The sequence below is a fragment of the Salmo salar genome, chromosome ssa06, assembly GCF_905237065.1.
Source record: "Salmo salar chromosome ssa06, Ssal_v3.1, whole genome shotgun sequence".
NCBI classification, from domain to species: domain Eukaryota; kingdom Metazoa; phylum Chordata; class Actinopteri; order Salmoniformes; family Salmonidae; genus Salmo; species Salmo salar.
The window spans coordinates 59,990,462-60,016,183 of record NC_059447.1 but is presented as its reverse complement, the minus strand read 5'-3'; the positions used below and the strand labels follow the sequence as shown (position 1 = coordinate 60,016,183).

Below are 25,722 nucleotides of genomic sequence, written 5' to 3'. Positions count from 1 at the left end.
TAGCACTGAGATGCAGTGCCTTAGAGCGCTGCGCCACTCGGGAGACTTAAAGTGCAGTTACTGCACTTGCATACTCATGAACATTCAAAAAGAATGGGGGAGATCAGTTGTAACATTTCGTGTTTTATATACTACTCAAATTAACAAACGTGTCAGTTACTCTTTTGTAGTTTGACCCAACATGTGCAGGTCTCCAATACGTTTTTGAATAGAAATAATCAAGTGAGGTTTTTCTCAAGTAGCCTCAACTAGAGGAAAAGTCTACTATACTATCCCCCATTTGACATCTATTGCCTTGTGCTGTTACATGAGAGAGGTACATGTAGCAAATCGGCATAACCATCATTTTGTAATATGTTTGGAGATTAGCAATGTACACACTTTCGTCATGCTGACAGTTGACTCAGCCAATCGCCACTTAATGAAAAGGACCCGCCAATGTGATTCGACTAACTTGAGGGTGACGTGATAGGCTAGGTGAATAAAATCACTGTGCAGCCCTCATTCTGCGCTCTCCACAGTATGGCCGGCGATATTAGCTAGCAGTCGCTCTACAGTATTCTCTGTAAAAGGGAAGACGGTAAAACCAAGAAATTACACCTGGATTGCTAAAGGACTGTACCTAATAAATTATAACGATCAAGCAAGGACTAGCTAATTAAGTTGAAAACGTAACCGACATTTAATTTCTGTTATTGGTGTCTGCTGTGCCACGATGGAAGAGAACGGTGCACACTTCTTCGAGGGAACCGAGAAGCTGTTGGAGGTGTGGTTCTCCCGGCAAGATGAGAATAAAGGAACAGGGGACCTCCGTACCATCCCAAGGTTTGTGAAGTGAAGATTTGATTAATACATGCCTGTCTCTACTTGACTTTGCTTGCTAGCTAAGCTGCTAGCATGTGGCAATGTATGGACACAAGCAATCCGTCATCTGAAGACTGGCTGTAGAATCAACCCTCAACAATCGCTAAAAACATCGTAACCAGGCTTTCTTCCTCTTGCTAGACAGTCTGTTTAATGACAACGAGCCCAGTTATCTCGTAAACCTCCATAGCATCTTTCACTGACATGTCATGTGGTGGCCGAATGAATTACCATCCCCCATATTCGACCGCTAGCTGTAGTAGCTTGGCGCTTGCTAACGCGGTAGCTAGCTGAGTCATTCATTCAATCGGTGTTAGTTAGCTAACGTTAACCATGTCACCTGTTTGTTGGATGGTTCGCTATATGTTGGCTAGTCTACCTATATTTCATCCAACTGTCAAGCATGGGCTCCAGTAAAAAATCTTTGTATTCTAACATGTTCAGAAATGTATCTAAATATGGCTTGATGTAATGTAAGGTATCCGGCTGGCTACGTATTTGAAATCGAGCAAGTTTTTTTTTGTTACCCAGGCAAGAGAAAGAGTACGATTGGGTTGAGTTTGACTGCGCGGGTTTTTCGCATACTGCGCATGCATTTGGCGTTAGACCGACGTACACGTGCATCTTTATGCAGTAATGTATCTTATGTCAAAAGCTAGGTAGCTCACTAAATCTACAACTCAACTTGTGAAGTTGTCATTGTGTAACTAGGTTTAGTAATTTTCCATTTCATTTGTTCTCCTGCGTCACGCATGTGGGCCCTAGCATCATGCTAAGCATGTGGTAGTGCCTTGGGGCCGTGCCTTGTGGCAACTTAAAAAAAATATATATTATTGGCTGTCTTTCTGTTAAGCTTTACATCTGCAATGCAGAATGAACTAAACCTATAAACATAATCAATATGTAATGGATAATGATCCGTTTGAGAGTTGATTGCCCACCAGTTATCTGAGAAACGAATCTTCAATCGGACTCAATGCATGAATGGCCAGTAGTTTCATTAACGTTACTTGGAGTCTCTTGCTACTATTACTTGTGCAGGTACGATGAAATGGAGTTCCATGATACTCACTCGTGGTTCTCCAACTTCATAAACTAGGCCCTTATTTGTTGCATTGCCCTAAAGGATGTTTTACTATCAACCATACTAAAATTATTGAAATGCTCTTTAAATACCTGAGTGTTTCTTGGAGTTCCAGCAAACTGCTGTTATGTATGATTAAGTCAAACAGTAGGGCAGGGATTCACAAACTTTTATTTACTCCCAGTGATGACCACATTTGGAGAATTTCAAAACCCCACCATGTAAAAAAAGTGATTGTAATTGGCCAATGTTAGCTTTTTTTATTTGGGGCATGATATTTTATTTACAAATTAGCCTGAGTGTACTTGAGTTTCAATCTAAAAGAAGTATGGTTTGAAGTGACAAATGCATTAGTTAGTGGATAGTTCAGAAGATCATCAAGCAATTTTGTATGGTCTATGTAGATTGATTTTTCTATTCTATATACACCCAGTCTGATTTAGTGCCTGGTCTAGGCTTGGGCTGTACCAGGATGTTTAGAAATGGTCATGTGATTGTTTTACAAAACTTTTAACAATTTAACGTTTTTCAATAAATGTATCTGTACTTTAAGCAAATACCTGCAGTGAACTTGTGCAATACTTTAGGAGACTAAGCAGATGGTGTTCATTTCACATCACATTATGAAGCTTATGTTAGTTCCCCAGAACAGTTGAGCCAGTCAAGTGTTTGTAAATAGCACAGCAGGAGAAAGCAGGAACAGGTGAGTCCAGCTGTGTATTGACAGGGTTTGTTTTATATTGAAAGTAAAGGTGTTTGTTTTTCTCAATAGTGATCAGGGACATTAAACTACAGTTTTCTGTCATAGGAAATAGTATAAATCATTAAGCAGGAAGTGGCTTGTCAATGACAACAGTAGTGCAAAACTTTGGCTGGCAGCCGCACAAGTAAATTAGCTTACAATAAACTTTTTTTGTTGTTGCTAAAAACGATGCATGACCATATCTTTATCATAAAGAATATAACCAGCTACATTTCCTAAAGTATTATGGTTAATGCTTAAAGTTAATATTGCATTTTACCAGAGAGAAATAGTCTGTAGCAACACATCAGTCAGGTGTCTTCTGATAGATGAGAATTCATGAACAGGCATGCTAAGTGGAGAAATGCAACTGAAGCAAAACATTTGTCTGACGCTGAGCAGAAATTACAATAGAAAGCATTATAGAGCTGTCTTTACGGAACGCCGCAAGATATTTCTTACGCATTTTCTTTTTCCTGCGTGGAAAAATGAAGAATGTTACGTCGACCCTTAAGGTTAACTTGCTAGTTAAGGTTGTGGGGCATATTGTTTTGGCTTTCTGCTGTGCTTGAAGTCAAAGCCCTTTGGATGAGTTACCTGTACAGCTGCCACTGCAGCTTGATTTCCTAAGTTTTTTCCAATGGTCTGTGCCCGTCTACGCCTCACCTCTTCTCCAAGAAGCAGGCAGGCCCGTTGCACTTGCAGCTCCGACTCCACACAGTACTGTTCTTCCTCCAGACAAGCATGCATAATTTTTTTTCCATTTGCTTGTAAAATAAAAATAATTCTGACTTTCGGTACCTCCTACCTACAATACATGACTGAAAGTGTGTGGACACGTGCTCGTCAATCAATTCATTGCAATATCATGGGCGTTAATATGAAGTTGGTCCCCCCCGCCTCTATAACAGCCTCCACTCTTCTGGGGAGGCTTTCCACTAGATGTTTTAACATTGCTGCAGGGATGTTTGTCCATTCAGCCACAAGTGCGTTAGTGAGGTTGGGCCTGGCTTGCAGGTTTTCCAGTTCGTCCACACCGATCTCGATATCCATTTTTGTATGGGCCTCGCTTTGTGCACAGGGGCATTGCCATGCTGAAACAGGAAAGGGCCTTCCTCAAACTGATGCTGCAAAGAATGGTCTAGAATGTCATTGTATGTTGTAACATTAAGATTTCCCTACACTGGAATTAAGGGGCCTTGCCCGAACCATGAAACAGTCCTCGACCATTCCTACGCCACCAAACTTTACTGTTGGCAATATGCATTGGCGCAGGTTGCGTTCATCTGCCAAACCCAGATTTGGCAATCTGACTGCCAGATGAGTAAGTGACTCGTCACTCCAGAGAACCTGTTTCCACTGCTCCAGAGTACAACCACTCCAGTTGACACTTGGCATTGCGAATGGTGATATTAGGCTTGTTTGTGGCTACTCGACCATGGAAACCCATTTCATGAAGCTCCCGACGAACGGTTCTTGTGCTGACGTTCCAAACTGCATCTGGAAGGAACTTGGTAGTGAGTGTTGCAACAGAGGACATACAATTTTTACTTTCTTCAGCACTCTGCAGTCCCTTTCTGTGAGCTTGTGGCCTGCCAATTCGCGGCTGAGCCGTTACTGCTCCTAGACATTTCCACTTCACAATAACAGCACTTACAGTTGACCAGGGCAGCTCTAACAGAGCATGAACTTGACAATCACATTGTTGGAAAGGTGCCATCCTCTGCCGGTGCCATGTTGAAAGTCACTGAGCTCTTCAGTAAGGCGTGGCAGTGAGCTCCCTTTTAAAAAATTTTTTATACAGCTCGCTATGGGTGTGGCTGAAATGGCAGACTCCAGTAAGTTGAAGGGGTGTCCAACTTCATGAGCTGGTTTGCCGGTCTTTGCGCTCTTAGCATTTTGTTGGCGTTCTGGTAATGGACGCCAAATGTGATTTTGTTTTTTGGGGGGCTCCCCCTTGTGTACTAAGACAATAATACTCTAAATCCCAGTGTGGACTGAAATGAGGATATGAACATCTGGAACCTAGACAACGCTAGTCTTTCCTACTGTTCAAGAAAGTCCTGCTCGGCTTGTGGGCATCAGACGGAAACCACTCATGCGTGTTGCCAAGAGTCTACCTTTTGAGATATAATTTTTTTTTTTGATTATTTTTATTTATACTTTTTTTTTTTTTTAGCTTAAACCATTCAAGAGCCACATTATTACAAGAGCATCTAGCGGCTACCGACGGTTACTGACAACCCCAGTTCTATGAACCAAGCGCCATTTTATTTCAGTTGCTTTTGCAACCCCGCTTTCAAATCAGGCAACCCCCACATGGGGTCACGACCCTTAGTTTGTCAAACACTACATTAGGGCATACACTGCTCTTAAATATCTAGGTTTCTTGACGTGCCCTCTCCACCATGCCTCTGTTTGAATGCTTGGTTGGCTGAAATGATCAGTTCTTAAATCCAGTACACAAATTAAGATGTCACATTTTCATATTGACGACACATAATCGATCGGACTCAATGTGTGCAACTTCACTAGAGCGTTACACTTTGTTACTGCTTTTTCCTTTTCTCCTTTCAGTGTCCATTTTGTTTCAATGTAGAGTACCAGTCAAGTTTGGACACCTACTCATTCCAGGATTTGTTTTATTTTTACTATTTTCTACACTGTAGAATAGTAGTAAAGACCACTATGAAATAACACATATGAAATCATTTTAGTAACAGTGTTAAACAAATCAAAATAGCCTTAGGCTGTACCACATCTGGCTGTGATTGGGAGTCCCATAGGGTGGGGCACTATTGGCCCAGTGTCGCCGGGGTAGGCTGTCATTTAAAAAAAAAAAAGAGAATATTGACTTGCCTAGTAAAATTTAATGAAATTTGTTTTGCGCTCTCGGCATTCAACCAACTTCACCTGGAACGCTTTTCCAACAGTTTGAGTTCCCACATGCTGAGCACTTGTTGGCTGCTATTCCTTCTCTCTGCGGTGCAACTCATCCCGACCAGCTCTATTGGGTTGAGGTCAGGGGATTGTGGAGGCCAGGAAAAACTCTTGACTAAGTAGGTGTGTGTACTGTTAGGCCTGTAAACCCCTATGTAAAAAGGGAGATCATAATTCTGTACACTTTTTAGGTGGATATGCTTCTTAATAAAACCTATTTGAAGCAAGCCTTTACACTTTGTTATTATCATGGCATTTAATTGTTATTACTTATAAATTTGAATTTACAAAGAATGCTAGGTTGGAGAGGGTCTATCGCTTCGTAATGGTGCATGGCGAAGTCAAAATAAAGCTATATATGCCTACCTTGTCTTTTGCAAATAAAGAAAATATTTATCCAATTTTGATACTAAACATTTCACACTAAGCCCATAAATAATTTCACGTTTTCCAGTGGCAATGGTCTTAAGATAGGATGCTGTAATGAGAGAAATAATTTTGCCTGATCTACTGAAAATAGGCCTTAAGCAAGATTAAATCATTACATGAGCGTTTGACTCCTATTAAAGATGGAGTCTGCACATGCTGCTTTATGACTGGACATATAGGCCTATAGAGAATGCTCCCCCCCAATGTAAAAAGACCTGTCAATCAAAGCCACAAGCAAATGATTCTCCTTCCTTTAACTTATTTTAATGAAACTAGCCTACCGTAGGCTTTTCGATAGTAGGCTATAAGATAATAAATTGACATGGGGAGTATGCGCCAGTATGAAATAGACAAGCTGTGTATTAGTTGTCGATCGGCATTGATTAATCTAAAATCAAGAATATTGCCTGGTTTGAGAGTATTGGTGCACTGTCTACTTGGTGCATTATAGCCCCCCCCTTATGTGGCAAGGTTCATGGCTACTCTTGCCAACGTAGGGGAAAGCCTGAGTTCTGTTTTAGAACATAATCATCAGATCTGGGTTAGGAAAGTGTCAGGCTTACAGAATGAATGACAGCGGGTATTAATTTACAGCCAGGGAAGATTAACTGCTCAGACTCTGGATCAGGGGTGCTGGATGCCTGCCAATGTCCAAATAAGTCCACAAGGGCATCTGATTCACGAATCTGTACCTCACACCCACCTATGCCGCTGACTTTCTCTGGGCTGAGTAGCTGCTTAAATTCTGTCCTCATCAAATTGTGGGCTGTTGACCAACATTTCTTGGTGTATTGTCTGACTGAAGAATGTTGACCAGAGCTGCCACTAATGGGGAAAGTTCACATATTCATTTAACCTACGTTGAGGGTGTTGCAAACTTATAGTTCCCCAGATAGGCACAAACCCAGGCACACATGGCAAATATCATTTATTTGGCTGTGTTTATCCTGGCTTTCCCTTTCCCTCAAATTCCCCAGGCAAGAATGGAGTCCATCGTCACCAGGAAGAGCTATAGTGCCCATGTCACACTGAGATGGAGCGCTGTAGCAGCTCACATTGAGAGCCACTCGATCGGTACTGGGATGTTACCAGACTCTTCTAGTAAGAGTGTGACCCAAACTTGATGACCCCTGAAATGAGTCCTGGTCCTGTAAAGGATATTGCCATCAATGTTCTTGTTGCCAGGGTTATTTGCCCAAGGCTTGCACAGTCGGGCAGAATGGTAATTTATGTCAACCATGGAAATTGATGTTGGTGGATGGATGAGCTAAACTATTATAGATTCTTTTGACATCTATTACTTAAAGGACAATTCTGCCACATTACCAGTTAGTGTATATATGCACTACTGTAAGATCTGATACACTTTTGTTATCATATTTGTTAGGCACACTGCATGATTCCTTGTTTTTGACACTTTGAAGCTTCTGTATTGCCCTCGTCTACAGCATACTAAGATTCCCAGGGTGCATTTTGTCTATCAAGCCCAGACTAAGCTTAGTCTAAATATATTGCTTATGTTATGAGTGCATTTCCCATTGTAATTATTTTGGGTTGTAAATATATTATGCTTGCATGAATGTCATGTTGAATATACATTGATTATACAAAACATTAGGAACATAGCTTTCACCTGGCCAGTCTAGATATGATGCCTTATTGATGTAACTTTAAAGCTTTGAGACATGGTGTGTGCCATTCAGAGGGTGAATTGGTATGACAAAATATTTAAGTCCCTTTAAACTGGTTATGGTAGGTGCCAGGTGCACAGGTTTGAGTGTCCAGAACTCCAATGCTGCTGCTGAACAGTTTCCCATGTATCAAGAATGGTCCACCACCCAAAGGACATCCATCCAACTTGACACCACTGTGGGAAGCATTGCAGTCAACATGGGCCAGCATCCCTGTGGAATACTTTCGACAGCTTGTTGAGTCCATGCCCCCAGAATAAAATAATTCCACCTTAATGTTAACAACCTATGCTAACCATAAGTTACTGAATCTAGTTAGCCTGCTAGCTAATCTGACTGCTACATGCCAAAAAATAAGTGTTTGCAACAGCGGTTTCATCTTAACGGCTGTCTTAAACAGTCCAAACATGTAGGCCTGTTAGAACACATTTTAAGAATGTATAGGGTTGCAGCCTGTATTTGGCGCTAATGTTAGCAATGCTAGCTAAGAATCTAAACCTGCTGCTTCTAGCAAGGTTTTCAACAATAAGACACATGCAGCCTTAGTGACTGTCCAAGCAATCATCCAACACTGGAGGGCTTTTGGAACTAATATGAAGTTTACAAGTAAATATGAAAATATAGGCATTTGCAAAGGGCACAATGGCTGCAGGCGTGGCAACTTCGGTCCTTCATGGTGGTAGTGGTTTCGCCGAATGAAATCATGGTAGTTTGAGCATTGACCAGAGAATTTGAGTAGGCTGGCTATAAATATCAGGTATTCAATCGTCTATTTTAAAATATTTCCAGAAGTTATTAGACAGACAACCAGAGAAACGTGTGTATATAGCTGGAAGAGGAAATGTGATCAGAGCTACAGTTATTTTGATCACTGAACATGACTGTCCAATTATTGTATTCGTTATCTCAGGGATTCTACTTTAATGTCAGAAGGAATTTCTGGTTTTGCTCAGCACTGAACAGTCAACAGAAATCATAAAATTACACATTACTAAACATTTAGGTTATTATGGTGTGTTTAGTGAAGTGGCGGAGTTGTCCTTTTTTTAAGGGACACTCCTGATTTTAATTGAAACTGTTTGGATGTTTTGTGGCTCACCATACTCAAGTTGGCCTAATTGCTATGCACATTTCTTAAACACACCGATAGAGCCAACAGGTTTTCAGCACTTGTATCCATGACCGCTTAACAACTTTTCTAATTTTATCTCTCTGCAGCAGACATTTAGTGAGCAATATGTTTTGAAGATCTAATCGCAGTATCGAATCACAATACCTATAGAATTGTGACAATCTCAATACATAACATATTGCCGCATGTATCGTATCATGAGATCCCTAGTTGAGAAATCTGTGCCCTGGAGGTGAGGACTGAATGTTAGACACAGCTGGAGGCTCTTTGCAAATGGATTCTACACTGGTCTGAGGACATTTTCCTGTTCAAAGGTCACAAAGCCAAAGCTGTTTGCAGTGTGACCACTAAAGGGGCAGTCAAGTCGTGTGGGGTTCTGCCAGGGTTGCGCAACACTCCTTTTTAAAATTTCACCTCCTATTTAACCAGGTAGCCTAGTTGAAGTTCTAGCACCTTCCATGGAATGCCAGGGCTCTGGACCCGGCACAATCCATGAGTATAATACTGGAGCTTGGTCTGTTTTCTTGGAAGGTGAGGTAACTTGTCAAACAGCTCTGTTTTTCACTCACTGTCTTTTTTATTTCTTTGTCGGGCTAATTAGATAACCCAAAATTGCCATCTATGGAATCGTAAAATGATTAGCTTAGATTAGGGCTGGGGGACAATCCGAATTTGTTTTTGTGCGACATTCCAAATGCCTGTAAGAATCAAGGTTATCGTTTTATGAGCGTTTTTGTCCGCATGTTGTATTTTTGGTTCTTTCTCACCTGTGTGCACCTTAGAGTACAGTGCCCTTGGAAAGTATTCAGACCCCTTGACTTTTCCACATTTTGAAGTTATAGCCTTATTCTAAAATTCATTATCTACACGCTACCCCCATAATGACAAAGCAAAAACAGATTTTTGCTTTTTTATTAAAAATAAACGGACATCACATTTGCATAAGTATTCAGACCCTTTATTCAGTACTTTGTTGAAGCACCTTTGACAGCCATTACAGCATTGAGTCTTGGGTATGATGCTGCAAGCTTGTCACACCTGTGTTTGGAGTTTCTCCCATTCTTCTCTGCAGGTCCCCTCAAGCTCTCAGGTTGCTGCACAGCTATTTTCAGGTCTCTCCAGAGATGTTCAATCGGGTTCAAGTCCAGGTATTGGCTGGACAACTCAGACATGCAGAGACTTGTCCTGAAGCCACTACTGCGTTGTCTTGGCTGTGTGCTTAGGGTCGTTCTGTTGGAAGGTGACCATTTGCCCCAGTCTGAGAACCTGCTCCAGAATGCTCAGTACTTCAAGGATCTCTCTGTACTATGCGCTGTTCGTCTTTGCTTCGATCCTGACTAGTCTCCTAGTCCCTGCTGTTGAAAAACATACCCACAGCATGATGCTGCCACCATGCTTCACCGTAGGGATGGTGCCAGTTTTCCTCCAGATGTGACGCTTGGCGTTCAGGCCAAAAGGTTCTTGGTTTCATCAAACCAGAGAATCTCTTCTCGTGGTCTTGCGTTTTAAGGTGCCTTTGGTTAACTCCAAGCGGGCTGTCATGTTCCTCTATACTGAGTGGCTTCCGTCTGGCCACTGTACTATAAAGGCCTAACTGGTTAGTGCTGCTGAGATGTTTGTCCTTCTGGAAGGGTCTCTTGGTGCCAGAGTTCCTCTGTGGAGACATGTCAGTGACCATCAGGTTCTTGGATGCCTTCCTGACCAAGGCCCTTCTCCCTCGATTGTTCAGTTTGGCCGGGGGGGGCCAGCTGTAGGAAGAGTCTTGGCCGTTCCAAACTTCTTCCATTTTAAGAATGACGGCCACTGTGTTCTTGGGGACCTTCAATGCTGCAGACATTTTTGGGACCCTTCCCCAGATCTGTGCCTCGACACAATCCTGTCTCGGCAGTCTACGGACAATTCCTTCGACCTCGTGGCTTTTTTTTTCCTCTGACGTGCACTGTCAACTGTGGGACCTCATATAGACAGGTGTCTTTCCAAATGTCCAATTAATTGAATTTACTATAGGTGGACTCCAAGTTGTAGAAACATCTCAAGAAGGATCAATGGAAACAGGATGCACCTGAGCTCAATTTCAAGTCTCATAGCAAAGGGTCTGAATACTTATGTAAATGTATTTGTTAATTTTAATAGTTGCAGGAATGTCTAAACTGGTTTTTGCTTTGACATTATGGAGTATTGTGTGTAGATTGCTGAGATTATGTATCTCATTTTAGAATAAGGCTGCAATGTAACAATGGGTCTGAGTACTTTCCGAAGGCACTGCTTGAGGAGTGGAGCATGCCCAACTTGACTGGAGCAAGATTCCCAAAGGCTGGAGCTTCACGAGCTCAGCATGCATTTGTAGTCTACTTATTTTTATTTGTCCCCCCTCTTCGGAGGACAGACCTTAGTTTTTTTGCTACATATGCGTACGTGGTACTTTTATGTGCAACAGTCGCAAAGAATACCAACTCTTTAATCCCACCTACCTATCATAGACCACCCTCATTTGGTTTCCATGTGCCATATATTAGTTGTGCTGTGATACACTTTAGAAAAGGTTAATGTTTTTTTAATTGTATCCACAGATGAGCTAAATAACCTTTCCTACGAGTATATTATTTATTGACTATGGCTTTCCAAATTGCCCAACACTGCTATTTGTAAGGTTAAGTGCAGTTCTTTTTTATGAACCATTCCTGAACCTGTGACCAGAAACAAGCTACATAGGGGCAATACCAGAATAAATAATCTATTGATTGGTGCCAAGAGAATCTACAGAGCTGAGATTGTATGCCATATTTCTCTTCTGTTGGTGGCAAGAAGGTTATATAATTTAGACTGTTGAATCAAGTGTAGTTTTTGTACCAGTTCATAAACCATGTGCCATGGACTTCGTACATTTATTTTGCAACCTGTATGGCACAGCTGTCAACATTTTTGTCCTCAGATGAAACTGGTTATGGCAGTCAAAGAAGTTCCCTACATTCTAACTGCGTATGACACAACTGTCTATTCATATAATCAATATAATAATGTATAGAAATGAAAAGTTATAATTTGTGAAGGCAAAAGGCAACTTTTGAACAGTTAGAGCCTTAACCTACTGGAGAACCATTTTGTGTTTAAGTATAATTTGAGTGAAGCTTTTAGTGAGATTTAGTGTCTTTTTTTTTTTTGCTCATATGACAAGAGTTCTCTGGAGTAGGCAGTGCCATTAGTAAGTAAACTGTGACAGGACAAATATGCAAGTATTTACCTCCATGTTTGCAGAATCCTATCTAGTTTTGCTAACTTTCTATTAAAATTAATTTTAAGTTCATTAGATTTTTTTTGATGTGAATACCAAGTATGTCTACTTCACCATCTGACCATTTTATTGGTAAACAAGGTAGTGTAAACACTTTACATAATATGGTACACTAGGTTTTAATCCAGAGGCTAGAAAATGGAACAAGAGAGTCAATGAGACTGCAGGGATCCAGTTTGCGGACTTAAGATAAACTAGTCATCGGCATACATTGATCCTTTTTTTTTTTTTTTTTTCCCCCTCCTGGATTTCCAACCCCTTGATGTTCTTGTTGGCTCTCACATTTCAATGGCCATAATAAATAGATATGGAGACAACAGACAGCCTTGTTTGACTCCTCTTAAAAGCTCAATACCTTCTGGGAAGTAACCATTTACTATTTTACATCTGGGGTTGCTGTACAGAACTTCAACCCATTGTATAAGAGATTCAAATTAAAGTAATCCAGGCATTTATATATAAATTCTAGTCATACTTTATTAAATGCCTTTTCAAAATCTGTTATGAAGACCAGGCCTGTTATCTTTTCATTATGTTCTATTGTTTCAAGTAATAGTTGTATATTGCCCATGTAAAAAAAAAATTAAAAAAAAATCTGTACTATGCATTTTGCCAGGATATTGGCATAACATTTAAGTGTTAGCCAATGTAAAAAACTGGAGGCCTCCATCTTTACACTTAACACCTGGGTCCTGTTTTAAGTAATGAAATCAGACCTTGAGTACCTGAGGGTACCATTTTGTATAAGAGTAAAACATGCTAATGGGTATTTGAGTACATCAAAGGTCTGATGCCTCCAGTGGTATACTGTCAAGCCCTGGTGTTTTTCCAGAATTAAAATATTTTATTGCCTCAAGTTCCTCTAAGTTGGCCTTCATTTCTAGTCTGCTTGTGCTGCTATAACCCCCTTGCTTTAGCTACGGTCATGGCGTTCGCTAAATATTTTCATAAAGAAACTGATAATACATTTCGCTCAACTTGAAATGTAAAGATTAGCCGGCTAATCACTAGCACGTGGCCTTGAGTGTTGAGACCTGTTAATTTTCTATAGCCTAATACCTGCTACAAGAAGTTAGGCATTATTAGTGCATTAAGCATGGTTGTAGTTAAATTTGTAACGAGGGCAATTTGATAGATGGACTTGAATGCCAGATCAGTGATTATTGCACTAAAAAAGCAGCTAACTATTTTGATTTAATTGTATTGGGCTTGTTTGGAAGGTTTATTTAGCCTATATCTTGAAGCCCTGAATTCATTTGATTATTGCTGACTGTTTTTAAATGCAGTATTTGACCTTTAATTGTACAACGATGCTTATTTATAACCTTTCTAGATGTATATTGTGAGTCGCCCATACATTAGAGTATTTTTAGGCCATATTGCCCAGCCCTAGCATAGCTCAATGTTTTAATTTAGTCTGCTAGCAATAGAACTACAGACACGGCTCTTAAGGTTGGTTTTTATTGAGAAAAAGTTTAACTTCAGTAAAAAAAAAACCCATCAACAAATGCTTTTGTCTTTCAGGTTTGAGTGGGACAAACTTCTGGAGAATGTGCACTGTTTGATCATAAGTGTGACGAAGACCGACAAGCAGGAAGCTTATATACTCAGGTGAGTAGCGACCGGATCCCTGTTCTGTTTGCCTCTGTCACCTTGGCACGTACCTTTTTCCTCTTCCAGATTAGGAGGCAGGTATTACATTTGGGTCATCTGTAATCTTCTCACGAGTGGCTGTATGGCTGGCTGCATGGAAACTGTCTTCTCCCCTTGGGTGAAGGGTGTCTCTGGCTCTATCTGAAGGGCCTAATGACCTGGGTCTTATCTGAACCCAGGTGATAAGTGCCAGCTTTTGGCCCCCAATAAAGCAGCTAAATAAAACTGGCACCAGCCAATTGTGCGGAAGAGGGAACCCACTGCAAAACAATGCTTTTTAGCCATTGATGGAAATGCTCATCGGTCTATAGGTTCATTTGCACAGTTTCGTGGAATTAAATTGGAACATGTCTTAAGTTGTTATGATTCTTATCACACCACATACAGATGGATACAAAACTTAGTTTGAGGGGGAATCTGTCAGTGTGAGAGCTGCTGCAGGAGTGAAACATGCTTTTATTTGACTAATCATTGTGAAACTGTTCAAAATGCAATTTAATGTTGATGGTTTTGATGGCCACAACTTAAAAATGGCTGCTTTATTTATTCTCCACCAGTAGTTGGAGCGCAGCTTCCCATTCACCTTTAAGTGCTGGCAACGGTAAGCAGGCTTCAGTGCGTCACACCACGAGGCGAAGAGCGCAGGAGGCAGTATGCATTTTGAAAACAATGTATTTAATTGTGAATCCAACATTTTACTTCATATTATGAGGTATGTACTTGTGTTCTCGCGGCTACTTTGAAGCAATCCGTTTCTATAAACGTGGAGGCAATTATTTTATGACTTGCCATTGCAACAAGTAGCTTATTTCTGTCATGTCCTATTTGTTTTCACATCAACTTTAATTTTCCAGTATCCAAAGGCACAATCCTTGTCATATTAGCGACCCATGCTAGTTGTTGGCTCTTTAGATCTCGCTTATTTTAATCTCACATGCCACAGCTCACATGTGCAGTGCGCTTTTTAAATCTGTTTTCCATCAAATTGTATTATGGCACATGTGCATGTAGTCTACTGCTGTGTGAGCATTGCTGCAAAGCTATGTGTAAACTAGTTTATCACTGGTTTTAAGCTAAATGTTCTGAACAGCCTCACTACCTTCAAGTTATTTTGATGTACTGGTTGTATGACTTGGATTTATTGTTCAACAACTGTCCCAGTCTGGATTAGGCCATTTCTTTCTTGCACAGAACGACAAGCTTACCAGTAGTATAGGTCTACTATGTGGGATAGTAGATAGTCTAGTGATTTTGCTGTTTGTTACTCTTCTTATTGGCTGTGGAAACTGTACATGTTTACTTTTATCTAACATTTTCAAAGTACGTGTCGGAATACGGTAAGGACTCCTCCCACCATTGGGTTGCGTGTTCTGTTAAGATTCATTACCGTAATCTAAGTGTGATTTGTTATTCTGAGCACTGTGGGTGGATGCCATAATCGCATTAAGCACCCAATCCGTATGTCCAGGAAATTTTCAAATGCTGCCAAATTTCCTAACGGAAACCCTAATAAAGCTAATATTTTACACATTTAGTTTTTAATGAATAAGTATTGAGTTGAACCTTTTTTATAATTGGTGGAGTACTGTGGATGGTTACAAATATCCCTGAGCTTCCCAGGGTTACGAACATATTTTAGACCAGGTATTCCCAAACCGGGGTACGTAATGCCGTCGGGTACGCCAAACAAAAATGTGAATCTGATTTTAAATAAATTCAGTTCTCGCCTGAGTAGCCTCATTTCACTGCCAAATAAAATTAAACCATCTAGTATTCAGCAAAATGACAATGTCAAATTATGTAACATCCAATCACATTAACTGTTACACTCTTGTGGGAATTCCACTGATACCAAATTTTGGTATCTGTACTGATGGCGCAAAATCCATGACAGGGAGACATGGTGGAGTGATAACGCGCGTGCAAGCAGTTGCTCCCGGCGCCACTTGGGTACACTGCAGCATCCACCGAGAGGCTCTTGCTGCCAAGGGAATGCCTGACAGCTTGAAAAATGTTTTGGACTCTACAGTTAAAACGGTTAACTTTGTTAAAGCAAGGCCCCTGAACTCTCGTGCATTTTCTGCACTATTCAATGATATGGGCAGCGACCATGTAACGCGTTCACAACATACAGACGTGCGCTGGTTATCAAGAGGCAAAGTATTGACATGTTTTTTTTAAATTGAGACTAGCTTAATTTTCACTTGTCTGACAGCTTGCATGATGAGTTTCTCACACGACTGGTCTCTGGGTGAAGTTTTTCTCGCCTGAATGATCTGAATCTAGGATTACAGGGACTCCGCAACTATATTCAATGTGCGGCACAAAATTGAGGCTATGATTAAGAAGTTGGAGATCTTTTCTATCTGCATTAACAAGGACAACACACAGGTCTTTCCATCATTGTATGATTTTTGTGTGCAAATGAACTCAAGCTTACGGACAATGTCAAATGTGATATAGCAAAGCACCAGAGTTGGGTGCGCAATTACGCAGGTACTTTCCCAAAACGGACGACACAAACAACTATTCGTTATCCCTTTCATGCCCTGCCTCCAGTCCACTTACCGATATCTGAACAAGAGGGCCTCATTGAAATTGCAACAAGCGGTTCTGTGACTTGAATTTAATCAGATGCTCAGTATTCTGCCTTGGCAAGTCACATTAAGACACTGATTCCCTTTGCAACCACGTACCTATGTGAGTGGATTCTCAGCCCTCACTAGCATGAACTAAAAACGGGCACCGACTGAAATGATTTAAGACACTCTCCAACACAACCCAACACTGCAGAGTTGTGTGCATCCTTTCAAGCACACCCTTCTCATTAACCTGTGAGTTATCAATTTGATGAGCAAATAAGGTTGTGTGTGTGTATATGGCTAAAGAGCAAAGTTATTGACTATTTGTGCCCTGGTCCTATTAGAGCTTTTTGTCACTTTCCATGAGCCGGGTTGTGACCGCTCACTCTTATGTTTAATAAATGTATTGTACAATGGTGGCAAAAAAAGTGTCCTGGTGCTAGAGGGGGTACGCAGCTGAATGTTTGAAGGGGTACGGGACTATGAAAAGTTTGGGAACCAGACTATTAACAGTGTAGTAAACCTTTTGTAAAGTTATTCCATGGATCCCTTGGCCAAAATGTGTTATCTTTTAGTAATAGACATTACATTTTATTAATGAATTTGATATCTGGCTGTGGCGGACCCCACTGAGACCCAATGGACTAGGGTGTCATCTGAGTGGGGTAGTTGTGAAGGCCGAGGTCTCCACTCCTGCCGGTCCCACCTACAACCCTCAGAGCGCACAGATCACAAGGGAGGTGGTGGATCCACCAACCTTGACGGGATCAGAGCTAGCTGCGTAGTGAAGTGGCAGCTGTCAACTGTTTGTTATGGGAACGGCGTAGTCCTGATTCAGGAAAGGACTACTTGTGATGGCTTGAATGCAAGTAGACAAAACATGACTGATCTCCGACTCCTACCGTCTCGCTGGCTATGCTATAGTCAACTGACTTATTAAAAAAAACATCACTCTGCACGTCCCCCTAGAAGTAGTCTGACTAATGCCTTGTTCACACTGGCAGTTTTAAGTGAACCTAAGGCATTTGATGACTTACTCACCTATGTTTCACTAAGGTGTTTTATTACGTGGGCCCTCAAACTCAACTCTGGACCTCGAAGCCAGTTTCACTGCATTTTGTCATTGTTCCCCTCTAATCAGGGACTGATTTTTAGAACTGGGACACCAGGTGGGTGCAATTCATTATCAAGTAGAATGGAACCAACAGGCTCCAGACCTCGTAGTGTAAGAGTTGAATACCCCTGCTCTATAGAATCATTTGTAAGCTGTCACTAGGGTAATGTCTGGCCAAGGGCTGGCATGTCATGGTGCCTAGCTGGAAGGCTTACAAATCTCAACTGGAAGTTGTAGAAACTCAAACCTGGGGAAACAAATTTTTCTATTTTAATTCTGAACACAGTTCGTAATATTGGGGATGTCAGTCGCGTTCATGTCACAAATGTAGGCTTAAGGCTATATTTAACTGTACATGTGTAACATGCATAATTAATCTTCCTTTTCTTTCTGTCCCTTTCTTTTTTTCAGTGAGAGTAGCATGTTTGTCTCCAAGAGACGTTTCATTTTGAAGACATGTGGAACCACCCTCTTACTGCAAGCACTGATGCCTCTGCTGGAACTCGCCAGAGAGTACTGTGGCTTTGATGCCATCGAGGTCAGTGTGACACCCACGCATGACCTAAATGTTTCTTCAAACCAAGAATTACCCACCGTTTATAAACCATGTTATGCGGCAAGACATTTTGTGAGGCTCATGTAATCTTTGTACTGTCTTGTTTTTGTGGTGACGTTCTCGTGGACAGGATAGGTCAGAGGTTTTAACTCCATCTCCTCACTACCTACAGAATTTCTTCTATTCTCGCAAGAACTTCATGAAGCCCACCCATCAGGAGTTCCCTCATCGGAACTTCCAGGAGGAAGTGGAATTTCTCAGCCAGATTTTCCCAAGTAAGTACTAATCCCCTCCATACTCTAAATTCCATTCTCGAACTCTAATCACCATGGGCGTGACTGGTAATTCATGGATGGAATGAGTCAGCGACGCGATACAGGCTGTGCTGTTTTATCCTCTACTGATTTTAGAGGACAGAGTATGAGACATGGGCACATGAGAGAAAGAAATGACATGCTGTTCTCTTTTCCAGACGGAGCAGCGTACTGTATGGGACGTTTGAACTCTGATTGCTGGTAAGGTCATATCAACACTTGATACTGAAGGAATATACTCAAGATACTGTTCCATTAATGACAATGAATAATGCAGTGGACATTGCCATTGTTAGACTTTAACTACACTGTCCAGTGCTGCTGAATGTGTGCATGTTTTTCCTGTACGCTGTTTGTTTCCCTGCAGGTACCTGTTTACTCTGGATTTGCCAGAGTTCTGGGAGAACGAGCATGCGGATCAGACGCTGGAAGTTCTGATGAGTGACCTTGATCCAGCAATTATGGACCAGTTCTTCATGAAAGACGGTGTTTCTGCAAATGATGTCACTCGTGTAAGGCCCACTGACTAGCACTGTTCTGTTTGTTTCCTTTTAAGAGGGCTCACTCAGTAGGGTACTGTTCAGGGGGACCTGTCTTTGACATTAATCTATTGTGGTTTTTGTCTAATGACCTTCCCTGGTGATTGCTACTAATATGGAAAATATCTGGGGGGGAGGGGTTTTCGATACGGTATTGGTTTTATAAAAATACATTTCAACTGTGATTGTGAACTTCCACGTGTCTGAAGTCGTGACCGCTGCTTGTTGATTGGGCTAGATGTGAATGTTCTGGGGGGGGGGGGGGGCACCCTAACTTACCGACCCAGTTGGTGTACAATTGGAAGCTCATCAACTGACGTCCCATGAGCAGGCAATTATATGTTGATTGTCTGTGAAAGGGGTTTTGTGCATGCGGGGATATGTTTTTTTTTTTTTTAAACAATCGTGTAGGTGAACAGGAAGAATAAACCAATATCGAGCTATGCCTTGCTCATATCTATATCAAATTATCCCTATTGGTGCCCACTAGCAATATTCCCCTTATCGTATAGATAAACGCCATCATAAAGCTGACTGTTCATCAGTCAACTAGTAGTTGCTGTTTTGTAGTGCAATTATTAGTCAGTTTTTCTGTCTTTTCAGATGAGTGGAATTCGTGACCTGATACCAGGTTCTGTGATTGACGCCACAATGTTCAACCCTTGCGGCTACTCAATGAATGGAATGAAGACTGATGTAAGTGGATCTTGTCAATGGTGTTGTCTTCAGGGTCTTCTCTACAAATACACCTGGGACATTATCGAAAACCAATATAATTTGTCTTACAGGGAACTTACTGGACGATCCACATCACTCCAGAGCCAGAGTTCTCCTATGTCAGCTTTGAAACCAACCTCTCTCAGACGTCCTACGATGATTTGGTCAGGAAAGTTGTGGACGTGTTTAAGCCAGGAAAATTTGTGACAACGCTATTTGTTAACCAGGTATGTTCTCGTTCAAAACGGTTCTGTTGTTGCTTGTGGATGTTCGGCTCTGCTTTTCAGAAACGTGCTTTATAATTGACTCTATGGCTTCACTGTACTTGGCATTTTCACCGTTAACACCTGTTCCCTCTTTTATTTGTCTTTTTTTTCACTGTAGAGCTCCAAATGTCGCAGTGTCTTTTCTTCCGCCCAGAAACTCGAGGGGTACAAGCGCCTCGACCGCCAGTTGGCCCAATTCAACGATTACAATTTTGTCTTTACTAGTTACGCCAAGAGCCGCCAGCAGAATCAGCAAAGTTGAGGTTTAAGAATGAAAAAGAAGCGTAAAAAGAAAGGCGGCTGCGTCGCAGGGCTCGCCCCCCGCGGCTGTCTCTCTGTCCAAGCAGAGAGGCCCACTCCACTCTGCTGCCATTGTTGTCCAGGATTTCTTGGCATCGAGGCCACAGGCCCTAATAGTTTGAATTGTATGCGTTGTTGTACCTATAACTTAGCTCTCTTGCATGAAAGCTCTTTTCTCTGTTTAGATAGTCTAGTGCACTCTTGCTGTGATCTTGAAGTGCATGTCGAGGAATTAAACATGCTCTATTTGAGGCTGTCCAGCCTTGCCCCGTGTGCCCAGTGCAGCGGCCCCTTCCTGCAGGTCTCCCCCCTCATTCCCCACAGACAGGGTTTCCGTGCCCACTAGTCCAGGGCCCTGACATGCTCAGATGGGTCCACCTCTATGTGCTTACCGATTTATAAAAAAAAATGTTGAAGTTGAAATGCAATCCCCCCCCCTTTCACTGATTTGCTGTTTATTTGATCTGTTGCAAATGTCTTTTTGTTTTTGAGTGCACCTTAAGAACACTTATCAGCTCGAGCAGAACTCCTCAGTACCCGAATGTAAAACGCCAACCCTTTTTTAGATTATTGAATTTCATGACTTTGGTCTTTGAGTGATTTAGAAGCATGTGAGCTTTGGGCCATAATGTTATTTGTCATGTAGCATAAACCTATTTAATGAATTCCTTAAATCAAAATGCCATACTTTGTCAGTGTTTCGCTACCAGAGGATTGGATAGAGGCTGACTTCTGGGTCAATTTGTTCTTGGCTGTAAACTTCACCGGAGCCAAAATGAGTATTGCTAGAATTGGGTTAACCTCCCGTTCAGTCAGCCATGCTTCTCTCCACCTCGACAATGCATTTAGCTGTTGAATGTGTCCACAAAGACAGGCTTTCAACTGTTCCCCATGCAACAGTACACCTTAGTGTAAATAATTTAATGTCCAGTTGGGTACTTCACAGTATGGGATGTGTAATACATGTTCACATTTACACCAAGGCTCCTTCTACATTTATAAACTGAGTGGTTCAAGCCCTCAATGCAGATTGGCTGAAAGCTGTGGTATATCCGACCATATACCACACCCCCGTGTGCCTTATTGCTTAAGTATACTGTACCAACAGGAAGCGTCTGGTTCATGGAATTCTGTTTTTAAACACTTAATTTATGCATTAATTGAATACATTTTTTGTTCAAAGTCCAAACTCGACACTAGATCAGTCATGTAAGAACAAAGGCTGTGCCAACCGTGAATGTTGAGGGCCATGTTTAGACTAGAGGAGCCTGTTGAGGGGCTTTATCTGAATGTAAATGACTCAAGGAGACTCAGTCCCCTTGTAGCTGTGGTGCGGGCCAGAACAACGCCCTTTGCCGTCCAGCATGGTCAGCCGTTGTCCCTCGGCCCAGCGGGTCTCCGTAGCGTACAGTGAGACTGTCGGCTGGCCCCAGAACCATGCTTGACAGAGTGGTGCTCCTGGCTGCACCGTGTGGCCCTGAATGGAAATAATGACTCAGACTCTGCTTAGTGCAGCGGTTGCCCAGCAAAGCATTTCTTTTTTATAAACAATGTACATCCTCTCTTTCCCCCCCCCTATACAGGAATCGGTAAGCGCACAATAGAGGCCCACCAATCTGAGCATGCCAGGGTGATCCCGGATCATTCCACACAACTGTTGCATAAACCATTTTATTAATTTTATTGTGCGCAGACATTTTGCATTGAATTGGTCCCAAATGTGACTCCACTGCAGTTTTTCTGGAGCACAATCAATACCCTTTGTTCAGTGAGGGGAAAAATCCTGTGACGCTGTGGTGCATGTGACTAGTTCTGTATTGCTTGACAGTGTAGTGTTCTGCGGTCTGTTCCTCCTGTGTAGAGTGATGTGCTTCACCTTCCAGTTTCATCAGCTCATGTAGATGGGACTGAGGCATCCTAATGTTTTATTGAACAGGTGGGTTGGGGTTAATGTTTGTGTACTTTGCCACCTTAGTGCTGAAGGCAGGCCCTCATCTATATGGTTACTATACAGAGATTGATGTTTGACATTGAGTTTTTATAAAAAAAATTAGGATGTGGGATTGTCTTCTCGGGCTGGTCAGTAATATTCATGATGCTTCCCCTGCCAGTGAATGCGGATTGATTTGAATTTGCTGACAAACCTGGGGGAACATTTTTGTTTTTGACTGCTGTTTAAAAAAAAATAAAAGAATTAAGACTGCTGTTTCTGGCCTGCCTTTAGCACTACTTCTGAGGGTTATAACCTGTGCTGCGTTGCCCCATTATGTTAGGAACTGTAAGGTCACGCTAGTTCAGAAAGCTCTTAAAACACCAGAGAATGGATCATACATTATATACACAAGTCTGGACATCCCTTCAAATTTGTGTATTCAGCTATTTCAGCCACATCTGTTGCGGACGGGTGTGCACAATTTTATACATCGTACAAACATTGGCTGTAGCATGGCCTTAAGGAAGAGCTCTGACATTCAATGTATCACCGTCGTAGGATGCCACCTTTCCAACAAGTAAGTTTGTCAAATTTCTGCCCTGCTAGAGCTGGTAGTGCTGTTTCTGTGAAGCGAAAACATCTAGGAGCAAAAACGGCTCAGCAGCGAATTGGTAGACCTCACAGGACGGCTGAGTGCTGAAGTGCGTTTTGAAATGTGTGTGTATATATATTTTAGTTCTTGGTTGCAACACTCTACAGAGTTGCTTCCAGAGGCAGGTTGGAACGTCAGCGCAAGAACCGTTCGTCAGGAGCTTCATGAAATGGGATTCTATGGCCAACCAGCTGTACACAAGCCCAAAATCATCATGCACAATGCCACGCATCGGCTGGAGTGTACAGCTTGCCGCCTTTAGAATATGGAGCAGTGGAAACGCATTCTCTGGAGCGATGAATCATGCTTAACCATCGAAGTCCAATGGCCAAATCTGGGTTTGGCGGATGCTAGGAGAACGCTACCTGCCCCAATGCATAGTGCCATCTAAAGTTTGGTACAGGAGGAATAATGGCCAGGGGCTGTTTTTCATGGTTCGAGCTAGGCCCTTTAGTTCCATTAAAGGGAACGCTTAACTCAACAGCATACAAAAACATTCTAGATTATTTGCTTCCGACTTTGTGGTTTGTCGATCGGTGTGGTTTGAACTTGACTTGTCTGCACAGAGCCTTGACATCAACCCCATTGAACACCGTTTTTAGGATGAATTGGAACACTGACTGTGAAGCCAGGCCTTAGCGCCCAACATCAGTGCTCAACCTCACGAATGTTCCTGTGGCTGAATGGAAGCAAGTCCCTGCAGCAATGTTCCAACATCTAGTGGAAAGCCTTCCCAGAAGATTGGAGGCTGTTTTTAAAAGCAGTAAGGGGGGGACCAACTCAATATTAACGCCCATGATTTTGGAATGAGATGTTTGAGGTGTCCCTGTACTTTTGGTCATGTAGTGTGATGGTGTACCGTAGACGACGACAATTTCTCCCCAGGAAGCTGAAATTGTGACTGACGTTGCAAGTGGACCATTAGAATTAGTTGTTTCATGTAAGGACCTGGGTAAAGTTGACAATTTGGAATATCTTCCCTCCAATATGTCTGGCTTTTTGGAATGGTTTCGCTTTTTTTTTTTTTCTTGAGGACCAACCTTCGCCAGGTATCCTTACCTGAAATGTCATTCTTATGCCTGTATTGACCAGCCTCCTCTGTGTTCTAAGAGCTGTAGTGACTGGTTTAGGGAATGGGCACCAGCACATTTCACAAAAGGTAACTTTTGGTTACTGTTTTTGGATGAAGTCATATTTAGACTTGATGATCTGCGTAGGGGTTAGTTCTGTTGGTTTGGAACATAGCGTAAAAATTTAAAATGGGACCTACGGACCAACCATATTTTGTTTTTGTCCAACCCTTTTTGTTGTAAAACCAGTGTTCCAAACTTAGCTTCTAAAAAAATTTAAAAAATATATATTTGGATCATGAAATTGTTCTTGCCTTACCTTTTTAGAATCCCGTGCTGTGTTTTCTGGGGAAGGGAAAAGTCAAACACCTCCCCTAATTTGAGGGTGAACTTACAGGATGTACTGAAGGGAAAACTTTGCTGTTCTAATTATTTTGCTATTCTTTGGATGGTCAAGATGTGCTAAATATATCTGTACTATGAGCTTGATGCTTTAATAAATAAAGATGATTCTTCTGTATGACTTTTTTTTAATCAGCATTGGGCATAAGCTGAAGTAAAGCAGTAAGTCCAGTCCACTGCGTTGAGCTAAAACTGTAGAATATCCAACCTGCACATAAATATATGGCATTAATAACGCAAGTGTTAGGATCAGGTCTGATGCATGACTGGTCATGATTCAAGATGTAACTTCAAATGTTTAGCGATTAATTTAACAAGGCCCAACGCGACACATGTATTGTTTGCTAAAACCAAAACATGGTCCCAGGACCGAGTTTGGGAAACCCTGCTCAAGAGGATAGGCAGTCTCAGCAAGGCGATTATGCTGCAAGCAAAGGAAGTCTGCTGGGGACAGCTATTGGTTAAAATGTGCACCTACAATATCTACATTTTATTTGCATTTACATTAATATAATTCGCCCTTTCAGATCTCGGAAATATGTCCTGTATTTTATATATACTAATATATATGTCCTGTATTTTGTATATACTATCATTCATTAATGTATTTAAGATACACATTTAAAATAAATCGTAATGAAAACAAGTTCAGAGAGTTTGGGTTGGTGTTGGGTTTGAGCATAAATTTAAAAAAAATATGAATTTAGTAATCGATTACTTTACCCCATTGTATCCTGTGAGATTGCTCAGGGAGTGTCATTTCAGCGTGTGCCATCTTGGAGTTTTTGGAAGCATTTCATGCGCAGTTTGAGCTACACTAGGCTCAGTGCTGCACTCTCTGAGTGTCTCAAATTGGAGGGTGACCGAGGTACTGCAGGCTGCCATTAGCAACTAAATTCTCCTTATAACGTAGTCTGATGTTAAAGTAATCGGTTCAAGAACACATCTCATAAAATAGAAACAATTAATGGTACCATGATTGTGTTCTAAAAAAAAATATCCACGAATATTGACTTCGAAAATCGCCATGTGCACCCCAGTATCTACTTGCACATTCATCTTCTGCACATCAATCACTCCAGTGTTTAATTGCTAAATCGTAATTATTTCGCCACTATGGCCCATTTATTGCCTTACCTCCCTAATCTTACTTCATTTGCACACACTGTATAGACTTTTCTATTGTGTTATTGACTGTACGTTTGTTTATCCCATGTGTAACTATGTTGTTTGTGTCGCACTGCATTGCTTTATCTGGGCTAGGTCGCAGTTGTAAATGAGAACTTGTTCTCAACTTGCATACCTGGTTTAATACAAATAAAATCCCGTTCACTATAATGGAAATCCTGATTTCTGGAAACAATGCCTGCAGTACCGCCGTCGGCCTTCAACTTAATCCTCAATGCAAGGGGACAGTCGTTCTACCCTGGCGTTGAGTTATCGACGGGTT

The 25,722-nt window shown here is 41.6% G+C and overlaps 1 protein-coding gene across 2 annotated transcripts; it reads left to right on the top strand.

Annotated features, from left to right (window-relative positions):
• The first annotated feature begins 495 nt into the window (after positions 1-495).
• Positions 496-24,390, top strand: dcam (S-adenosylmethionine decarboxylase proenzyme). 2 transcript variants are annotated; one of them, XM_014204741.2, is made up of 9 exons: positions 496-825; positions 13,699-13,785; positions 17,935-18,061; positions 18,210-18,354; positions 18,552-18,594; positions 18,761-18,905; positions 19,536-19,628; positions 19,721-19,876; positions 20,034-24,390. In XM_014204741.2, the coding sequence occupies exons 1-9, from the start codon at positions 716-718 to the stop codon at positions 20,175-20,177; spliced, it is 1,050 nt and encodes a 349-aa protein (XP_014060216.1). In that variant the 5' UTR covers positions 496-715; the 3' UTR covers positions 20,178-24,390.
• Positions 24,391-25,722: the final 1,332 nt, after the last annotated feature.